Consider the following 18,767-nt stretch of genomic DNA (forward strand, 5'->3'; position numbering starts at 1 on the left):
TTCACTGAGGCACGTGGGTTCCTCTCTAGTTGCTCCAGGGATTTGGGATCTTCGGTTCCCAACCAGGGATCGAACCCAAGTCCGCTACATTGCAAGGCAGATTCTTACCACGAAAGTCCCTGTTTCCACATTTTAGATACTGTGAATAGGCAGTCTTGAACATGGGTATAAAGGTATCTATCCAAACCTCTGATTCCTGTTCTTCAGGGTATTAACCAAGAAATGAGACAGCTAGATCATACAGTAATCCTTTTCTTTTTTTCTTTTTTTGGAGAGCCTGCACCATTTTACTTTCCCACTAGTAATTCACAAGGATTCCAATTTCTCCACATCCTAGTCAACACTTGTTATTTCCTGTATTTTCTTTGTTTATTTTTATAATAGCCATCCCAATGGATATGAAGTAGTATCTCATTGTGGTTTTTATTTGCATTTCTCTACTGTTAATGATATGAAAGCACATCTTTTCATGTGCTTATTGGACATCTGTATTTTTTCTCTGGAGAAATGTCTATTCAAGTCCTTTGCCCATTTTTAAACTGGGTTGTTTGGATTTTTTGATGATTTGTGGGATTTCTTTATACATTATGGGTGTTAACCTCATCAGAGATATGATTTACATGATATTAACATTTTCAAATGATACATTAATTTAAAAGGGGCTATAAAAGGGTAGATGCATTACAATAACTTTTTATATAAAACAAAATGAAACATAGGAAAAAGATTAGAATACTATACATCAGAATATAATCAATTATTATCTCTGGTGGATAACAAGAATGATTTTTGTTTTCTTGTCTTTTTCTTTGTGCTTTCTATATTTCCAAGCTTCCTGTATCAGACATGTATTATTTTTATAACTAGGGAAATTATCATAAAGTTATTGTTATTATTGATATTAAAGGTAGGGTGCCAGTAAATTTTTTAAAAGAAAGTTATTGTTTTCACCATAGTTAAAACAACATTTATTGAGGGTCTCCTACATGCCAGGTACTACTCTCAAAGTTTCCAATCTACGAGGCAAGCAACTGGCAACACAGTACAGGGTGGATGGGCTCTGATGGGAAAACCCAGAATGCACAAAGGAACCAGAGGGGGCTGCCTCACCCTCTGGCCAAATATGAATAATTTAAGGATAAAACAAATACAGTACTGAATTATAATCCACTCTGTAACATGTGATTTCCCTGGTGGCTCAGATGGTAAAGCATCTGCCTACAGTGCAGGAGACCCGGGTTCGATCCCTGGGTTGGGAAGATCCGCTGGAGAAGGAAATGGCAACCCACTCCAGTAATGGCAACCCACTCCAGTATTCTTGCCTGGAAAATGCCATGGATGGAGGAGCCTGGTAGGCTACAGTCCACGGGGCTGCAAAGAGTCAGACACAACTGAGAGACTTCACTTTCACTTTTCACTTTCTGTAACATAAGAATCAATCCTTTGATTGATTTGAGTCCATACTGATAACAAATATGTAATAAAGAAAAGTTCTTCTTTACAAAAGAATGTGCTGTGCTGTGCTTAGTCCTGTCTGACTCTTTTGTAACCTCATGAACTGTAGCCCGCTCTGGTTATTCTCTGTCCATCAGATTTCCTAGGCAAGAATACTGGAGTGGGTTGCCATTTCCTTCTCCAGGGGATCTTCCTGATCCAAGGATTGAACCTGCACCTCCTGCATTGGTAGGTGGATTCTTTATCACTTCACCACCCAGGAAGCTCTTACAAAAGAATTCCAACTAAAATAAATGGAGATAGAATGATAGATTTAGAAAAATCAGGGAACTTCCTGGCAGTCCAGCAGTGAGGACTCAGTGCTTTCCCTGTCATGGTCAGGGAACTAAGGTCCCACAAGATTGGAGGTGCAGTCAAAAAAAAAATAAAATAAAATCAGCATTTCACACCCATCATAGTAATGATTGATTTAGGCAAGAATCATAAATGGACACTAGAATTAGTGGGTACAAACTTGATGAGAAACAAGATTTTAGATCACTTTAATATAACTCCCCACAAATTACTTACTAATTACAAAAGAGAAGAAAAAAAAAAAGGTACTTTCACAGTTGAAAAACATAATGGATACCACTAATAATGAGACAAACTGACATCACGGGTCTCTTGGTGTGATGTACTAATAAGGAAACAGCATCTCTTCTCTGACATTCTTGCCAAAATTACATAATCTAGTTATGAGGAAACAGGAACCTAAACTAAAAGACATTCTGCAGAATAAATGGCCTGTACTCTTCAAAATGCCAATGTTATGAAAGATTTAAGTCTGAGAAATTGCTCCAGATTAGAGGCTAAAGAGACATAAAAATTAAATGCCTTGCATGATCCTGAGTTGGATTCTAGATAATAAAGCAAGGTCATATAAAGCACATTATTGGAGCAACTGGTGAAATTTGAATAGGATCTATATTTTAAATACAGTATTGAACCCATAAGGGCTTCCTTGGTAGCTCAGCTGGTAAAGAATCTGCCTGCAGTGCAGAAGACCTGGGTTCGATCCCTGGGTTGGGAAGATCCCCCGGAGAAGAGAATGCTACCCACTCCAGTATTCTGGCCTGGGTCACAGAGAGTCAGACACAGCTGCACTCGCTCTCTGCGATGGCCCACACTCTGTGTGCTTCTCTCTGAATTTGAATAAATCTACTTCTTACCTATCAAAACAAAACAAACAAAAAGAGAATCAGACACGATTGAGCCACTTTCACTTTTATTGAATCCTTGTTAAGTTTTTTAATTTTCTTATTTCTGATTTTCTGGTTATGTAAACCAATAGCTTGGTTTTCAGGAAATACACACTTAAGTATTTATGGGTAAAGGGGCATGATGACAGCAAATTACTCTTGAGTAGTTCAGAAAAAGATAATGTATGTCTTACACAGAGAGAAAAACAAAAATGTGATAAAACGTTAATAATTGGTATAATTGGTTAGAGGACTTAGGTATACTGGAATTTTTATAGCAGTCTTGGGACTTTTCTGTAAGTTTGAAAGTATGAAAAACAAAATTTAAGAATAACCATTCCAAAAAAATGACAAAATAATAAAAACCACCATTTAATTCCATCTCCATTTTACACTTACAGATGCGATCTTGGATAAACCATGAAATCCTCCAAACTTCTAGAAAGTAGCTACTAATACCATCATAGGATCATTCTTGATTGGTAGACTGATTTACCAAATAAAAAAAGAGCTTGGGGTAAATGTAGAGGGGAGAGAGAGCCTGGGATCCCTCCCTTCTGAATCCCCAAGGTCCCCAAACCCCAAAGTGAAAGCGGGAGGGGTTGTGGAGAAGGCGAGGGGGTGGGGGGGGCGCTCAGTGTAGGCCCGAGAGGGCGAGGGTGCCAAATGAGGCCCACCTGAGCGGGCTCCACTCAAGTCAATCAGCGCCAGGGGATTTAAGACCGTGCCTCCCAGGCCTCAGCCTCAGTCTCTCCCGGCTCTCCCACCCTGAGCTGGCTGGCCCTCCTCTCCCTAACCGTGGACCTGAAACTGCAGCGCGTCGACTTCTGGGCCAGCCTCCACGGCCAGGTCCCGGGGTTGCTGGACTGGGACATGGGGAACGAGTCCTTTCTGGCCTTCGCCACGTCGCACCTGCCCTTAGCCGAACAGAACCGTGAGTGTCCTGGACGGGGGCGTGGGGCGTGGGCGCGCCGCGACGGCTGAGGGGGCGCTCGCGGGCGCGCCAGGCCGGGGCTCCGGCTCTCGCCGCCCCGCCCGCCCTCACGAGCCCCGTTACGATGTTGCGATTCTGGACTCCTTGCCCCCTTTGCGGCGCCGCTACCCGGCCCCTGCTTTTCCCAAGAGGCGAGGGGGGCCCCATCCTCGACTGGAAGCCCACGGGAGGCAGGGGCCTGCCTGAACACTGCTTTTCCATCCTCGTTCACGGGCGCCGTCGCAAAACTTTCTAGGTCTCTTTTCAGCCTTTTCTCCGTGGCGCCCAGGCCCTTTGGGCACACTACTGATCTTCCATCATCTTTCTCTTTTAAAAGATTTTTAAAATCAATTTTGTCTGTGGCCGTATCCCCTCTTAATACATCGTCTGACACCTAGAGCCGCTCAGTATTTGCTGTATGGATAGTTGACCGTTGTCTTAAAAATTTTTTTTAGTTTGGTTCTCAGGTGCTGAGAGTTGAGGTAATTGCTTACTACATTCTTGATATATGATTGCCATCTGTTTGGGCAAAGTAGTTGGATTAACTCATTTTCTTCCTTCAGTCCCCACTCTCTTTCCTCACTTCCCACACTCCCAATCCATTTAATGTCTTTATAGATAAATGTATCTTTGAAAACTGTTTAGCATTATTTTGCTTTTATAGGTAACCTTACTTGTACAATAATACTCTTTGCTTCCCCCCATTCACAATGTTTTTGAGAGTAATTTGGGGTTGCTAAATGAAGATCTGATTCATCATTTCTGATAGCTGTGTGATATTCTATCATCTGCATATATTATCTTTTTGTATTTTAATTTTCCTTACTGAAGGAGACAAAACTCCATTGGAACTCCTTGTCACCATGAGTAATGCTGAACATTCCTGTGTCTTGATTCCAGAAATATTTACTTATCAAGTGACTTCTCTGGTGGTCCAGTGGTTAAGATTCCACAATTCAGGGGGCCCAGGTTCAATCCCTGGTTACTAAGATCCTGCATGCCACAAGGCATGGCCAAAAAAAAGAGAAATATTAATTGAGCACCTCCAATTTCCCCAGGCACTGTTCTGGATACTCTTGATACACCATGAGCAAAAGAGACAACTCTTTATGGAGCTGATATTCTACTGGGACCACACAGGCAGTTTATATTAATATGTATACACACACACACACACGTGTGTGTGTGTATGTATGTGTGTATATATATTATATATATTAGTCGTGGCATGTGGGATATAGTTCCCTGACCAGGGATTGAACTGGGGTCGCTTGCGTGGGGAGCACCAAGTGTTAGCCAATGGACCACCACTGGACCACCAGGGTAGTCCCAGGAACATATTTGAGCACAACTGAAGGAGGTGAGATGGTGAGCTAGACCATACTTACAGGAAAAGTTTCTCAAGCAGAAGAAATAGCTCGTGTAGAAAGCCCTCAGAAAGAAATATGCCTGGAGTGTTTGAGGAACTCGTAAAGAGGCTAGTGAGGCTGGATCAAAGTAAATAAAGAGAAGAGTTCAGAGGGTGTGGATCATAGAGCAGAGGTCAGGAAGAGCCCTCTTCCCCTCTCAGGGCCTTAGGGTTGACTCAGTAAGATTTGGAGAACGAAATGGCAGCCCACTCCAGTGTTCTTGCCTGGAGAATCCCAGGGACAGGGGAGCCTGGTGGGCTGCTGTCTATAGGGTCGCACAGAGTCGGACACAACTGGAGCTACTTAGCAGTAGCAGCAGTAAGATTTAGTACCGTTGAAAGGTTTAGAACAGTGGAGTGACCTGATTGCCAATATAGTGAGTGACCTGTGCCATTACACAGGGTGTTTATACTGGGTTTAATGTCCTGCTATCACTGTCAAGATTTTTAATAATTTTTGAACAAGGAACCCCACATTTGACTTCCCTGGTGGCTCAGACGGTAAAGCATCTACCTACAATGTAGGAAACCCGGGTTCAAACCCTGGGTCGTGAAGATCTCCTGGAGAAGGCAATGGCACCCTATTCCAGTATTCTTGCCTGGAAAATCCCATGGATGGAGGAGCCTGGTAGGCTGCAGTCCATGGGGTTGCAAAGAGTCATGAGACATGACTGAGTGACTTCATTTTCACTTGCAAATTACACAGCTTATCCTGAATGATCTATAGTCTGAAAAGATCATTGTGGCTGCTGGTTGAAGTGTAGAGAGACTGGGAACCAGGAAACTCTATAGGAAGTTATAGTAGTAATCCAGACAAGAGTTGATGGTGGACTGGACCACCAGGGTGATGGTGGAGGACGTGGTGAGAAGAAACCAGCTGGATTCTCTTGATGGATTGGATGTATTATGTAAAAAAAAAAGATTAGAGGATGACTCCTCCAGAGCTTCTGGCTGACCAGGTTCAAGGATGGAGTTGTCTTGTACGGAGATGTGGAAGATCCGGGGAGGAAAATCAGGAATTCTGTTCTTTACATGCCAAGGCTGAGATATTTCTTAGATATTCAAGTAGAAATGTTGAGTAAGCTGGTAGATATGTTTTAATTGTGGATAGAGGTAGGAAGTTTGAAAGTCTTTGTTACACTTGTGGCAGTTAAGGGGAGAAAATAGAGTGAGCCCTAGGGGGCATTCCATTCTAAAGAGATTGGAGAGAAGAGAGATAACCAACAAAAACTGAGGAAATGACCATTGAGAATCAAAGCTGAGATTGTCTTTTCCTGGAAACCAAGTGAAGAAGGTGTTTCAAAGAAGGAGTGGTTACAGGAGAGATCAGGGATGGGCTGACTTCGAGTTATCAAAGCAGAGTCTTGATTATATGGTTTTGGTGGAGTGCAACCTTAAGCATAGTGGTTTTGGGGGAGTGGGGGAGGAGTCTGATTGGCAAGGATATAAGAGTGGAAGAGAGAGGAAATGAAGACAGAAAGTACAGGCGATTTTTTCAAGGAGTTCTGCCTCAAAAGCAAGCAAAAATATAGAGTAGTGGCCTGTACAGACAGTAGGAACAAAAGTTTTGTTAATATTTGTATTTATTTATTTGACTTCACTGGGTCTTGGTTGCAGTTTGCTGGATCTTTGGCCTTTGTTGACACGCCAATGTTCTTGTCTGGAGAATCCCAGGGATGGAGGAATCTAGTGGGCTGCCGTCTCTGGGATCGCACAGAGTCAGACATGACGGAAGCGATTTAGCAGCGGTAGCAGCAGGATCTTTAGTTGCAGCATTCGGGATCTGGTTCCCTGACCAGGGATCAAACCCAGCCGCTTGCATTGGGAGCGTGAAGTCTTAACCACTGGACCACCAGGGAAGTCCCAACAAGTTCTTCTTTTAATAAGATCAGAGAATTAGCAGCATATTTGAATGCTGATATGGTCCAGAGACAGAAATTAATAACAGAAAAGAGTTGTTGTTGCTCTTGCTGTTCAGTTGCTAAATCATGTCCAGCTCTTTGCAGTCTCGTGGACTGTAGCACGTGAGGCTCCTCTGTCCTTCACTATCTCCTAAAATTTGCTCAGACTCATGTCCATTGAGTTGGTGATGCCATCCAACCATCTCATCCTCTGTCTCCCCCTTCTCCTCTTGCCTTCAATCTTTCCCAGCATCAGGAAAGAGAGGAGACAGGAATTCCCTGGCAGTCCAGTGTGGACTCGGCACTTTCACTGCCAGGGCCGGGTTTGCTCACTGGTCAGGAAACTAAGATCCCACGAACCTCCAAGAGCTCCCCCCACCAAAAAAAAAAAAAAGGTACATTGTGTATGCTTGAGGAGGCACAGAGCCGCCTGTGTCCGAGCAAGGACAGAAGGGACAGAGACCTTGTCCTTTGATCCACTGAGATTACCAGTCTGTTGATCCTGTCACCGTTTTTCTTGCTCTCAAAGAGTGGAGTTAGAGAGGAAGTCCTCTCTTTAACCTGGAATCCCGCAGTCAAACACAATCACTCTCTTGCATACACCGTCAACTCCTTTGGCTCTGGAACACTTGCTACGCCAAATCACGACCCTGATTAAATCCAGCTCTTCCAAACTAGTGCTCCAAAGCCATAGATCTGTGGATTGGTGTTATCACTGGTATCAAAAGATGGTTGGGGTTGAGAAGAAGATGGCTGGAAAGGGGAGGTGATGCAGCACTTTTACAGGGCGCAGCAATGAGGTTATGGAGAGGTTGCGGTTACTGGCTCAGGTTATTACAGTGAGAAGGACTGTTTATATTAGGATGGAAGGCAAAATTTGGGGAGGCGAAGAATTCAAAAAACTTCCAGGCCAGGGTCTTTGGAGAATCATCTATGTATCAATTGAAATAGCCAAGATTTAAGGCATTAGTGACTGTGAGCCAGGAACTAAATTCTTCTAAATGAGTGGACAAGAGTTTGGTAGATGATGGCAACAATGAAGATTAGTGTATAAATTCCTCTTCTAATTAGAATAGACACACCCAGGGGCAGACAGTAATCTATAGTGCTGCTTGATTATTCTTCAGCTGTACCAGTTGCTATTCAGATCTGCAGTGTAATAAAGGATCTGGTTTCACTGCATCTTTGCCAAAGCTTTTTTTTTTTGCCTGTCTTTATAATTCTTGTCAGTTCCATGTAAAGTATTATCTCATTCTTTTATTGTATTCCTCTGACTAGTGAGGTTGAGCGTCTTCAGGTATCCCCTCCTTCTGAATACTGATTCGTATCTTTTACCCACAGTTTTGTCTTAGCCTTTTATTTTTTGATTTGTAGGAGTTGTCTGTCAGAGAATTGAGTTTTGGAGATGATTTTTCTTTTCTGGTTTCTTATCTGTTGCTTTTTTTTTTTTTTTTCCCTTGTGAGTTTTACTGTGCAGACCCTTCTAATTTATGTGTTATAATATCTGCATTAAATGTATAGGTTAATTTGAGAATTGGCAGCTTTATCATTGTTTTAGTTGCTAAATAGTGTCTGACTCTTTTGTGACCCCATGGACTGTAGCCCGCTCTGACTCCTCTGTCCATGAGACTTCCCAGGCAAGAATACTGGAATGGGTTGTCTTACCAACCCAGGGATTGAACCCTCATCTGCATTGGCAGATGGGTTCTTAGCACTATGCCACCTGGGAAGCCAATTGGCATCTTTATAATATGTATTATATGTCTTGGTTTATTGAAGTCTTTTAGGTCTTCAAATAGTAATTACATTTTTTTTCCACATAAAGGTCCACATTATATCTTTGATTGCTATTATAAACAGCATCTTTTTGGAAAAAATTCTATTTTCCAGTTTCTTAAAGCTGGTATAAAGGAACGGTGGTGATTAGTATGTTGCTCTTAATATCTATCAAACCTGCTGACTCTTATTAGTTCTAATAATTTTCATTACTATATCAATTTTATATGGTTTTCTATGCTAATCTGTTTTTTTCCCCTGCAAATGATTATAGTTTTGCCTTTTTCTTTATTATATCTGTTACTACTTTTTCCTTTCTAGAGTGAGCTTTCCAATAAGTATACCATCATTTTCCAGCCAAAGACCTAGATTCTTCTGTAGTATGACACTCATGGGGACAATGAGGGAGACAAAACCAGTTCCCCCTACCTGGACCAGAAGCTAGATTCCTACCACGCAGCTAGCTCTAATATATACCTAATTTACTCTGATGAGCTTGCCATGTATCCATTCATTAATTTAAATTGAGCTCCTCCTATGTCCCAGGCAGTGAGGGAAACAGACCTGGAGACAGACTCTAAGCAAGCAATTAGAATAAAATGTGTACTGTGAGAGGACAGATAGTCAGAGAAGGCTGCTTTAGAAAGATGTTTAAACAGACTTAATGGGTGAGTAGCAATTAATGAGGCAAGCAGGAAGAGGGTTTCCAGGAAAGGGAACAGCTTATGGGAAGACCTAGGATCTTCTAGATAAGGTCTGTTGGAGATGGGTGGAGAGCCTGGAGCCAGGGCCTTATAGACTATCTTAGACTTTCCTGGTGGCTCAGACGGTAAAGCGTCTGTCTACAATGTGGGAGACCCGGGTTCGAGCCCTGGGTTGGGAAGATTCCCTGGAGAAGGAAATGGCAACCTACTCCAGTACTATTGCCTGGAAAATCCCATGGACAGAGGAGCCTGGTAGGCTACCGTCTATGGGGTCGCAAAGAGTCGGACATGACTGAGGGAGCCTGAGAGCCTGGAGCCAGGGCCTTATAGACTATCTTAAGGAGTTTAGATTTGGCCCAATGGCAATGGAAAGCCATCCAAAGGTTTACAGTGAAGAGTGGCAAAATTGGATTAACATTTTAGATCACTCAAAACTGCAGTTGTTGTTCAGTTGCTCAGTTGTGTCCAACTCTTTACCACCCCTGGGCTGCAGCATGCCAGGCTTCTTTGTCTTTCTCTATCTCCTGGAGTTTGCTCAAACTCTTGTCCATTGAGTGGATGATGCCATCCAACCATCTCATCTTCTGTCGCCCCCTTCTCCTTATGCCCTCAATTTTTCCCAGCATCAGGGTCTTTTCCAATGAGTTGGCTCAAAATTGCAATATGATAAGTTAAAGAAAAGGTAAACAGAACTTTTAGGTTACAGGCTTAGACTGGGATGGTAGAACTTGGTGATTGACTGGGTGTGGCTCTATAGCAAAGAGGAGACAAGAATGATTTCCACCCACAGATATAGAAAACAAGCTTATGGTTACCAAAAGGGAAGTGAAAGTGAAGTGAAAGTGAAACTCTCTCAGTTGTGTCTCTTTGCGACCCCATGGACTAGAGCCTGTCACGCTCCTCTGTCCATGGAATTCTCCAGGCAAGAATACTGGAGTGGGGAGCCTTTCCCTTCTCCAGGGGATCTTCCCAACCCAGGAATCGAACCCAGGTCTCATGCATTGAAGGTGGATTCTTTACCGTCTGAGCCACCAGGGAAGCCCTGAAGGGAAGTGAGGGGAGGGATAAATTAGGAGTTTGGGATTAACAGATACATATTACTATATATAAAAAAGATAACCAACAAGGACCTACTGTACAACACAGGGAACTATATTCAGTATCTTGTAATAACCTATAATGGAAAAGAATCTGAAAAAGAATACATATATATGGGTGTTGTTGTTTAGTCACTAAGTTGTATCTGACTCTCTTTTGACCTTGTTGACTGTAGCCTGCCTGGTTAAAGTGCTTGTGGGTTATCCCATAGACAGTTATACTTAAGGGCTAGCAGAGAAGTCTAGGCTAGAAATAAAGATATGGAAGCTTTGAGTTTATAGATGGTGACTGACTGAAGTAACAGGCATTAATGAGATGGTTCAAGGACATAATGTGGGGTGAGAAGGGAAGAATGCAGAGGATAATGAGAAGGTCAGAGAGATAAGGGGAAACCCATAGAATAAGACATCACTTCCCAGGCAGGGCCCATAGCCATCTTCCAGGGAGGCTTCAAGGCCACAATGGAAATCCTAGGATGTTTTGACTCTCTTTCTTTTTGCCAGTTGCCAGATATAAACTCCGAATAGTTGAGCCACCAATGCTACTTCTGGAAAAAAAACCCAACCCTGATAAAGATGGTGAGTGAAGGGAAGTGACATGGCCCTGTGGCCTGGGTGGGCTGCCCAAAGTCCTTGGGCTACGGGCCACAGTCTCTTTCTCTCTCTATTGCAGGTCTAGATTTTGAGCCCAACTTGTGGATGTGGGTAGACCCCAACATCATGTTCCCCCCTGGAAAGCTGGAGGTCCCGGAACCCAGTAAGGGGAAGAATCTGACAACCACAGCTCCCTCCCCTCAGCCAGTCCCAAAAGACTTTGACAAATGTCCGGAGGCCACAGAAGTGGAGTCGCTGTCACCCCCTGGAGACCAGTCTTCCCCTTGGAAGCAGTTTGCCACCTCCCCCGGCAACTGGGAGGTAGGGATTTCTGGGGTGGGCTCTAGGCAGGGAGTGGGCCCAGGGATGACGCAGCAGAGGGCTCTGTTTTCTTAGGACTGACAAAGGGTTAGTGGGTTCAGAAATTAGCTGTGCCCCCCATCTTCTGGGGTGGGGAGAAGCCCAGATGGTGGCCTTGGCCCACGGCCCCTTCCTGCCACCGCACCCCTGGAGTCGAGACCATGGAGTCAGGACCAGTTCCTACTCTGTGCTCCTCCAGCTCACAGAAGAGAAGGAGGCAGAGGACCAGGATGACCGCTCCTCTGTGGCTCTCCCGTCCTCTCACAAACCGGCCCCCCTCCAGAGTCGGAGGCTTCGGCAAGCCAACAGCCAGGAGGGGAGGCTCTGGTCCCGGCCCCCTCTCAATTACTTCCACCTAATTGCACTGGCATTAAGAAACAGTGCCCCCTGTGGCCTCAACGTGCAACAGATCTACAGTTTCACTCGGTATGTGCCGGGGCCCTGTGAGGAGGGCGAAGGGAGGGGGCAGGGCCCTGCTCTGATACCTTCCAGTAGGCTGGGGGCCCTGGGCTGCTGCCTCACCTCCCCCACATGTACCCCAGAGGATCCCTCTCTGTTCCCAGGCCCTGGTTCCAGGTTGTCCCCGAATATGTGTCCTCACCTCACATAGACAGGATAGCCACCACCACCCCTCACATCTAAGAGACTCCAACCTTTTTATAGCTTAGTTCTTTTTTTTTTTTTAAGTTTTTGTTACAATAATTCTTTCTCTTTTATGTTTTGTTTTTTGACCATGAGGAATGTGGGCTCTTAGCTCCCTGACCAGGGATCAAACCTGCTCCAGTTGCATTGAAAGGCGAAATCTTAACCACTGGACCACCAGGGAAGTCCCTATCTTAGTTCTTCAAAACATATTTTCACCTGGGTCATAAATTCTGTCATCTTCCCTCAAGATCCCCCAGCAGTTTCTCACGTTTTCCCTTTGGACTAAACTAATCTGGCACGGCCTGTCCCCCAGGGACCCAGGGAAGCCAAGCTGAGAAAGGATTTACATTGCTTTCTGACAGTCAGGTACCCATGAGTATGAGGAGTTTTTTGGACCTTTTCCCTCTGTTAGAAGAGTCAGTCACAGAATATTAATCCTCAAGAGGTGTCCTCCTTGACCAGGATTCCTCTGACAGAAGCTGTTGGCCTGATTTTAGCTCTGTTCAGTTGTCAGTCCTGAACCCTTGGAGGGAGGGAGGAAGGAAAGCGAGCCTGGGAGTGTAGGGGCAGTAGACTGAGTTCAGAGGGTTAGGCTTTGTACCAGCTGCGCAGCCACAGGCCTAGTCAGCACAGTGCCTCGTGGGCCAGCTTCTGCTTCACCACCTTGAGAGGAGGGCTGGGGGCTCCTGGCCCCTGGGTGAGAATGTTCTCCAGGAGAGGCATCTCCCAGGAAGACCACCCCTCTCCTGACCATTCCTCCATGTCCACAGACAACATTTCCCCTTTTTCCGGACGGCTCCTGAAGGCTGGAAGAATACCGTGCGTCACAATCTCTGTTTCCGAGACAGCTTCGAGAAGGTGCCGGTCAGCATGCAGGGTGGGGCCAGCTCACGGCCCCGATCCTGCCTCTGGAAGTTGACTGACGAGGGACACCGCCGCTTTGCAGAAGAGGCCCGTGCCTTGGCCTCCACCCGGCTGGAAAGGATCCGACAGTGCATGAGCCAGCCAGGTGTGAGGCCTTGTCACACGTGAGGCCCAGGGGAGGGGACCTGAAGATCCTGACCCGAGGCTGGGTGTGCATGAAAGGAGCTAGGGTCACACCAAGGTGGAGGGGAGGGGCAGCTTCTGGAGGGAGGGGAGAAGCCAGAGGTGTTCTGAGATGCTGGGTGGTGCCTGCCTGAGGGGTCCTCACAGAGACAAGCATGGCAGGTGAGGTATCGGGAGCTGAGGCGAAACAGCTGGTGCTGCTCACAGCCCCGCAGCCTGGGGAAGTAGTGACCACATGATGTGAGAAGCATGGTATGGGAAATTCTCAGCAAAAGGGGCTTTTTCCTCTCCTGGAGACCAGGTGGCATTTGAGCTTGAGAGAGAAGTACTTACGTCATCTGCTGTGAAAGAGTGGTCCAGGTTTAGGGAAGAGCAGCTGCAGGGGGCAGACAGATCCCTTTGACTTTCTTCTTTCCTTTCAGATGTGATGTCCTCACTCTTTGACCTTTAGTTCCAAGAACCAGCCAGCAGCCCATGCCTTATTAAAGAATCTGCAGCAGCCTGGTGTGTGTGTGTGGTCTGAGGATGAGGTAGCACGGGAGGTGCAGGTCAGCTCTGAGGGTGGACATGGGTTGCCCTCAGAGCTGTTGGGTGCTCCAGAGGCAATGGGCCGGTTGCCTGGTGTGCAGCAGAGGGAGCCCATACTCTTCTTTCCTCAAAGGAAGAAAATACTCAGCCTTCTCGAGATTTCTTTTTTTCTTGGAAGATGGCTAGCATTAAGCAGCCAGCCCTGAAAAAGGCCCCCCAAATCACCACCCACTCACAGGAGTGGATGTAATCAGCTGGGGACAGTGAGGAGAGGCCTAGGGAATTGTATCATTTATGGAATAGTTGAAGGAAATACCTTCTGGGAGGCCATGAGGGAGCAATGAGAAAGGTGAGAGGGAAGAATTTCTTTTTGAAAAACTATTTTTGGCTGCACTGTGTCTTCATTGCTGTGCTTGGGCTTTCTCTAGTTGTGGCAAGTAAGGAAGGGCTGGTAGTTAGGCTGGTAAAGAATCTGCCTGCAATGCAGGAGACCCCAGTTTGATTCCTGGGTCAAGAAGATCCCCTGGAGAAGGGAACAGCTACCCACTCCAGTATTCTGGCCTGGAGAATGCTATGGACAGAGGACTCTCACAGAGTTGGACTTGACTGAGCAACTTTCACTATCACTCTTTGTTTGCAGTGCTTGGGCTTCTCATGGTGGTGGCCTCTCTTGTTGCAGAAAACCGGCTCTATGGTGGGCGGGCTTCAGTAGTTGTGGCTCCCAGGCTCTAGAGTACAGCCTCAGTCTTTATGGCACACGGGCTTAGTTGTCCTGTGGCATGTGGGATCCTCTGAGACCAAGGGTTGAATCTGTCCCATGCATTGGCAGATGAGTTCTTGACCACCAGGGAAGTCCCAAAGGAAAACAGTTTGAGAAAAGGAGTAGCTGGGCTCAAGCCTCATTTCTCCCACTTAAGCATTAGGAGGGAGGGAGGGGAACTCGGAGCTGAGGGGCATGGCCCTTTCATACCTCAGGGTTCAGTAGAAGCCAGAGCACGTGGGGATTCAGGGTCCCCAGAGGCTATAGATCTCAGCTGGGCTGAGGTGGCTTTCTGGATTGCAGGAGACTGCGTCCAGGGCAAGGCCAGCTGCCACCCTCAGATCTGAGCAATAGGGAGAGAAGCCAGTGGGACGGATAAGAAGGGAACAAGATTCAGAGCTGTGTCAGGATGCCATAGGTGTTCCCCACAGTGCTCAAAGATCATTGTGGGTTTCCCACGGGGCTGAAATACCTGTCCTGCTGTTGCTCCCCCTTACCCCGAAGCTGGCCTGCACAGAAGTATGGCTCCAGCCTCAGACACGGTCCCAGGGGACTGGATATCACTCCTCCCCAGAGGTGGCAGTGGGTGGTGCTTGAGTCTCAGGAAGGGCACCCCTTGTCCGGGCAGCTCCCGGACAAGGATAGTCTCACTTCTCCTTTCCTTCCTGCTCGCCTTCCTGTTTCTCAGCTCTGATGTAGCCACTTGCTTCTCCTGCATCCTCATTGTAGAAGAACGTGCCTCAGGCAGCCACTTTCTCAGTGTCTAGATGAGGAAAATGAGTTAATGATGGCTTTCTTAGCACTGTACCAGTGTGGAGATCGATGGGGATGGAATAGAGTGCTTCCTACTGAAACTGGAACTCAGTTCTAAATAAAGGGTAGCTATTTTATTGCTTATTGTGATGTCTAGTTAGGACACCCTCCCTGCTCCTGGAGGCTGGTGGGCTAGTAACAGCCTATATCTACTTTCAGCGCTTGGCAACTGTCAGTGGGAACTGGGACCTTGCTGTTGCCAGCAAAAGTCTTGTTCTCCATCTCTGACTCCCAGCTCAGCTCCCTCTCCGCAGATCACCTGTCCTCTCTCTTTGTATCTTTTTTAGCACAAGTTTTCTTAACACTTCTAAACTTCCATTTCTTTTGCATGCAAGTCAGGGATAATAGAAGTACACACAGATTTTGATTTGGAAACTAAATAGGACAATGGAAAGTGTATACTTCCATGTCTGGCTTATCAACATTAACACTGAGTGCTTACAGTTGGACCAGACATCATTTTATGTGTGTTTTCAGGGTTAATCCATACAATTAAACCTGGATTAAAAGCCTTAAAGAGTAGGTACTGTTAATCTCCCAGGTGGTGCTAGTGGTAAAGAACCGGCTTTCCAATGCAGGAGCTGTAAGACGCAGATTTGATCTCTGGGTTGGGAAAATCCCCTGGAGGAGGGCATGGCAACCCACTTCAGGATTCTTGCCTGGAGAATCCCGTGGACAGAGGAGCCTGGCGAGCTCTACAGTCCGTGGGATCGCAGAGGGTCTGACACGACTGAAGTGGCTGAGCACACGCGCGCTGTCATTCTCCTGAGCTCACTGCGTGCGGTGGTCATTATATTTAAGGAGTTGCCTTCATTTTCTGTCCATTTATTCAGCTCTTAATCCCTTGTAGTCTGTATCACTATAAAATCAGACTGCTTCCTCCCTGGTCTCTGAGAAGTGCTATTCTTGAAAAGTACTAGCAGTATCCCACCTGACCAAAATCTCTACCTTGAAAGAAAGGCCCCAGTTCATGTGTGGTTTGCACATTTTTGGTAACAGAAATGAAGTCTCGCCCTGGTCACCAGTCTGTCACCAGAGCCATCTCTTCTCGACCCGTTGCAGCTTTGCCTTCCTTCTGGAACATGCACCAAAAGTAGTGCTAGGCCAGGGGCTCTCACTGACCCTGGGGAGCACTATGGTTGTGCAGTGATTTGGGCGATTGGCAGGCCCAGGAGTGTCCAATGTCAGTGTAGGAGATAGTGTCTCATCTTGAAGAGCTGACCCTTATACCTAAGGCCATTGATAATGAATGAGCTGAGCCAAGAACCTAACCCAGTTTTACGTCTAAGCAGAAACTATTTGTTGTATTGTTTTATTATACACTGACTTTTCCAGGAATGCAACTCTTATGTAAAATGAAGGAAGACTGTCCTTTTTTTCGTTTGGAAGTTTACCAAGTGTTGTTTGCCATTTTGGGAAATCACTGACAGCAAAGCTGCTCTGGTATTTAAGTCACCAGTACCACATCCCTGTATTGGCCTGTGTTTGTATCTGTTGTGACCACAAGGATTCTACATGTATAAACAAATATGTGGTGGTGTCAAGGTAGCCAGTATAAAGGAAATGGATTTTCAATAATCATCTGAATGACATCTCTTAAATTTCAGCTATTTACTGTAAGAATGTGCAAATGTTCAACTGTTTCATGTTTTCAAATATAGTTTATCCATTGTACTCTCATCCAATATACTCATTATAAATTTCTTTCCCTTTATTTTTTCTGTTATATTACAGAGCATTACAGTTTATTTTTTTAAATTTTATTATGATTTATTTTTGGCTGTACTGGGTCTTCGTTGCTGTGCACAGGCTTTCTCTAGTTGTGGCAAGTGGGGGCTACTCTTCGTTGCGGGGTGTGGCTTCTCATTGCAGAGCTTGGGCTCTAGGGCATACAAGTTTCAGTAGTTGTGGCTCCCAGACTCCAGAGCTCAACAGGTAAGATTCATGGGCTTAGTTGTTCTTCGTCATGTGGGATCTTCCAGGATCAGGGATTGAACCCAAGTCCCCTGCTTGGCAGGCATATTCTTAACCTTCGAACCACCAGGGAAGTCCTCCAGTTTGTTTGTTTGTTAATGATATGTATAGGTAGGTTATTTTGTCAGCAAGGTTCACTTCAGGGTGGTGGAGATGGTTGTACGGGACTTCCCTGGTGGTCCAGTGGTTAGGAAACCACCCACCAGTGCAGGGGACATGGGTTTGACACCCTAGTCCAGGAAGATCCCATGTGCCATGGGGCAGCTAAGCCCATGTACCACAACAGCTGAAACCCACTTGCCCTAGAGCCTGTGCTTAGCAAGAGAAGCCAAGGAAGTGAGAAGCCTGAGCACCTCAATGACAAGGAGCCCCGCTCGCTGCAGCTAGAGAAAGAGAAAGCCCATGTGTAGCAATAAAGATGGTCTTAGAGTATTTGCTCCATTCTAGGGTGCTAAGGCTAATGAAATAGGAAACCACCAAACCAAGGAATGTATAAGATATAGTCCCCTGTCCCAGAGGCGCTCACCCTCGGTGACTTTGGCAACCACTGAGGAAAATACAATGGAATAAGTCCCTTTCATGTCCAAACTCCAGAGCCTAGCATGGGGCCCGTTAGGTAGTATGAATGCTGTTTGCTATTACTTGTCACTAGTAATTTCTCTTAACAGAGTCCATGTTCTCTGGAAGCACAGAGAAGAGAGCAATTAGCTTGAGAGGAACTGGGGAAGACTTCTCACAGAAGACATGAACACAGGGTGTTTTTTCCAGGTCTGGAAAACAACAGCTAGTTCTTCTCCAGATGCGCTTAAAGGCAGCCCTGCCCTGCTGGGTGAGGGGTCAGGATGCTTTGGGCAAGCAGTAGAGGAGGCTGGGGAAGTGGGGTCCATCAGGGAAGAGAAAGTGACTGGTGCCAGAAAGAGATGACACACTCATGCAGATTCCCGGCTGGAGCAAGTCAAGAACTGCCTTTCTGAGACTTCCCTGGTGGACCAGTGGTTAAGACTCTGCTCTCAATGCAGGGGGCACAGGTTCAATCCTTGGTTGAAGGATTAAGATCCTGCATGCACAGCCAAAATAGTCTCCAGCCACTGGGGAAAAACAAAACAAGTATACCCCCCTTTTAAAAAAATGTTTTTGGCTGTCCTGGGCCTTCATCAGTGTGGGGGCTTTTCTGTAGTTGCAGAGAGCAGGGGCTTCTCATTGTGCTGGCTTCTCTTGTTGCAATGTGTGGGCTCTATGGCTCAGGCCTCAGTAGTTACAGTGCTTGGGCTCAGTAGATGCCTCTCCCTGGCTCTAGAGCACAGGTTTAATAGTTGTGGCACACGGGTTTAGTTGCTCCACAGCATGTGGGATCTTCCCAGACGTGGGATCTTCCCAGACCAGGGATCGAATCTGTGTCTCCTGTATTGGCAGGTGGATTATTTACCACTGAGCTACCAGGGAAGCCACCAAGAATATTCTTTGAAAAAAAGAGAACTGCCTTTCCCTGGC

General features: G+C 45.9%; 1 protein-coding gene and 1 non-coding gene across 3 annotated transcripts; both read left to right on the forward strand.

The window, feature by feature from the left end:
• The first annotated feature begins 1,187 nt into the window (after nt 1-1,187).
• Nucleotides 1,188-1,259, forward strand: TRNAC-ACA (transfer RNA cysteine (anticodon ACA)). Its single transcript has one exon. It is a non-coding gene; the product is annotated as a tRNA-Cys (tRNA).
• A 2,180-nt stretch (nt 1,260-3,439) lies between these two features.
• Nucleotides 3,440-17,065, forward strand: FOXR1 (forkhead box R1). 2 transcript variants are annotated; one of them, XM_015100770.4, is made up of 6 exons: nt 3,440-3,630; nt 11,060-11,134; nt 11,229-11,470; nt 11,709-11,935; nt 12,925-13,163; nt 13,624-17,065. In XM_015100770.4, exons 1-6 carry the CDS (start codon nt 3,570-3,572, stop codon nt 13,650-13,652), a joined length of 873 nt encoding a protein of 290 aa, XP_014956256.3. In that variant the 5' UTR covers nt 3,440-3,569; the 3' UTR covers nt 13,653-17,065. The 2 variants fall into 2 exon arrangements, with proteins under 2 accessions (XP_014956256.3, XP_060255767.1); XM_060399784.1 differs by lacking the exon at nt 3,440-3,630 and adding an exon at nt 10,340-10,465.
• Nucleotides 17,066-18,767: the final 1,702 nt, after the last annotated feature.

Source organism: Ovis aries, chromosome 15 (genome assembly GCF_016772045.2).
Source record: "Ovis aries strain OAR_USU_Benz2616 breed Rambouillet chromosome 15, ARS-UI_Ramb_v3.0, whole genome shotgun sequence".
NCBI lineage: Eukaryota > Metazoa > Chordata > Mammalia > Artiodactyla > Bovidae > Ovis > Ovis aries.

Excerpts from the sequence above, each read along its gene's own strand:
- FOXR1 (XM_015100770.4), top strand. The coding sequence starts at position 3,570 with ATGGGGAACGAGTCCTTTCTGGCCTTCGCCACGTCGCACCTGCCCTTA. Across the intron at positions 3,631-11,059 it reads GCCCTTAGCCGAACAGAACC|TTGCCAGATATAAACTCCGA; the intron begins GTGAGTGTCCTG and ends TCTTTTTGCCAG. Across the intron at positions 11,936-12,924 it reads CAGATCTACAGTTTCACTCG|ACAACATTTCCCCTTTTTCC; the intron begins GTATGTGCCGGG and ends CCATGTCCACAG.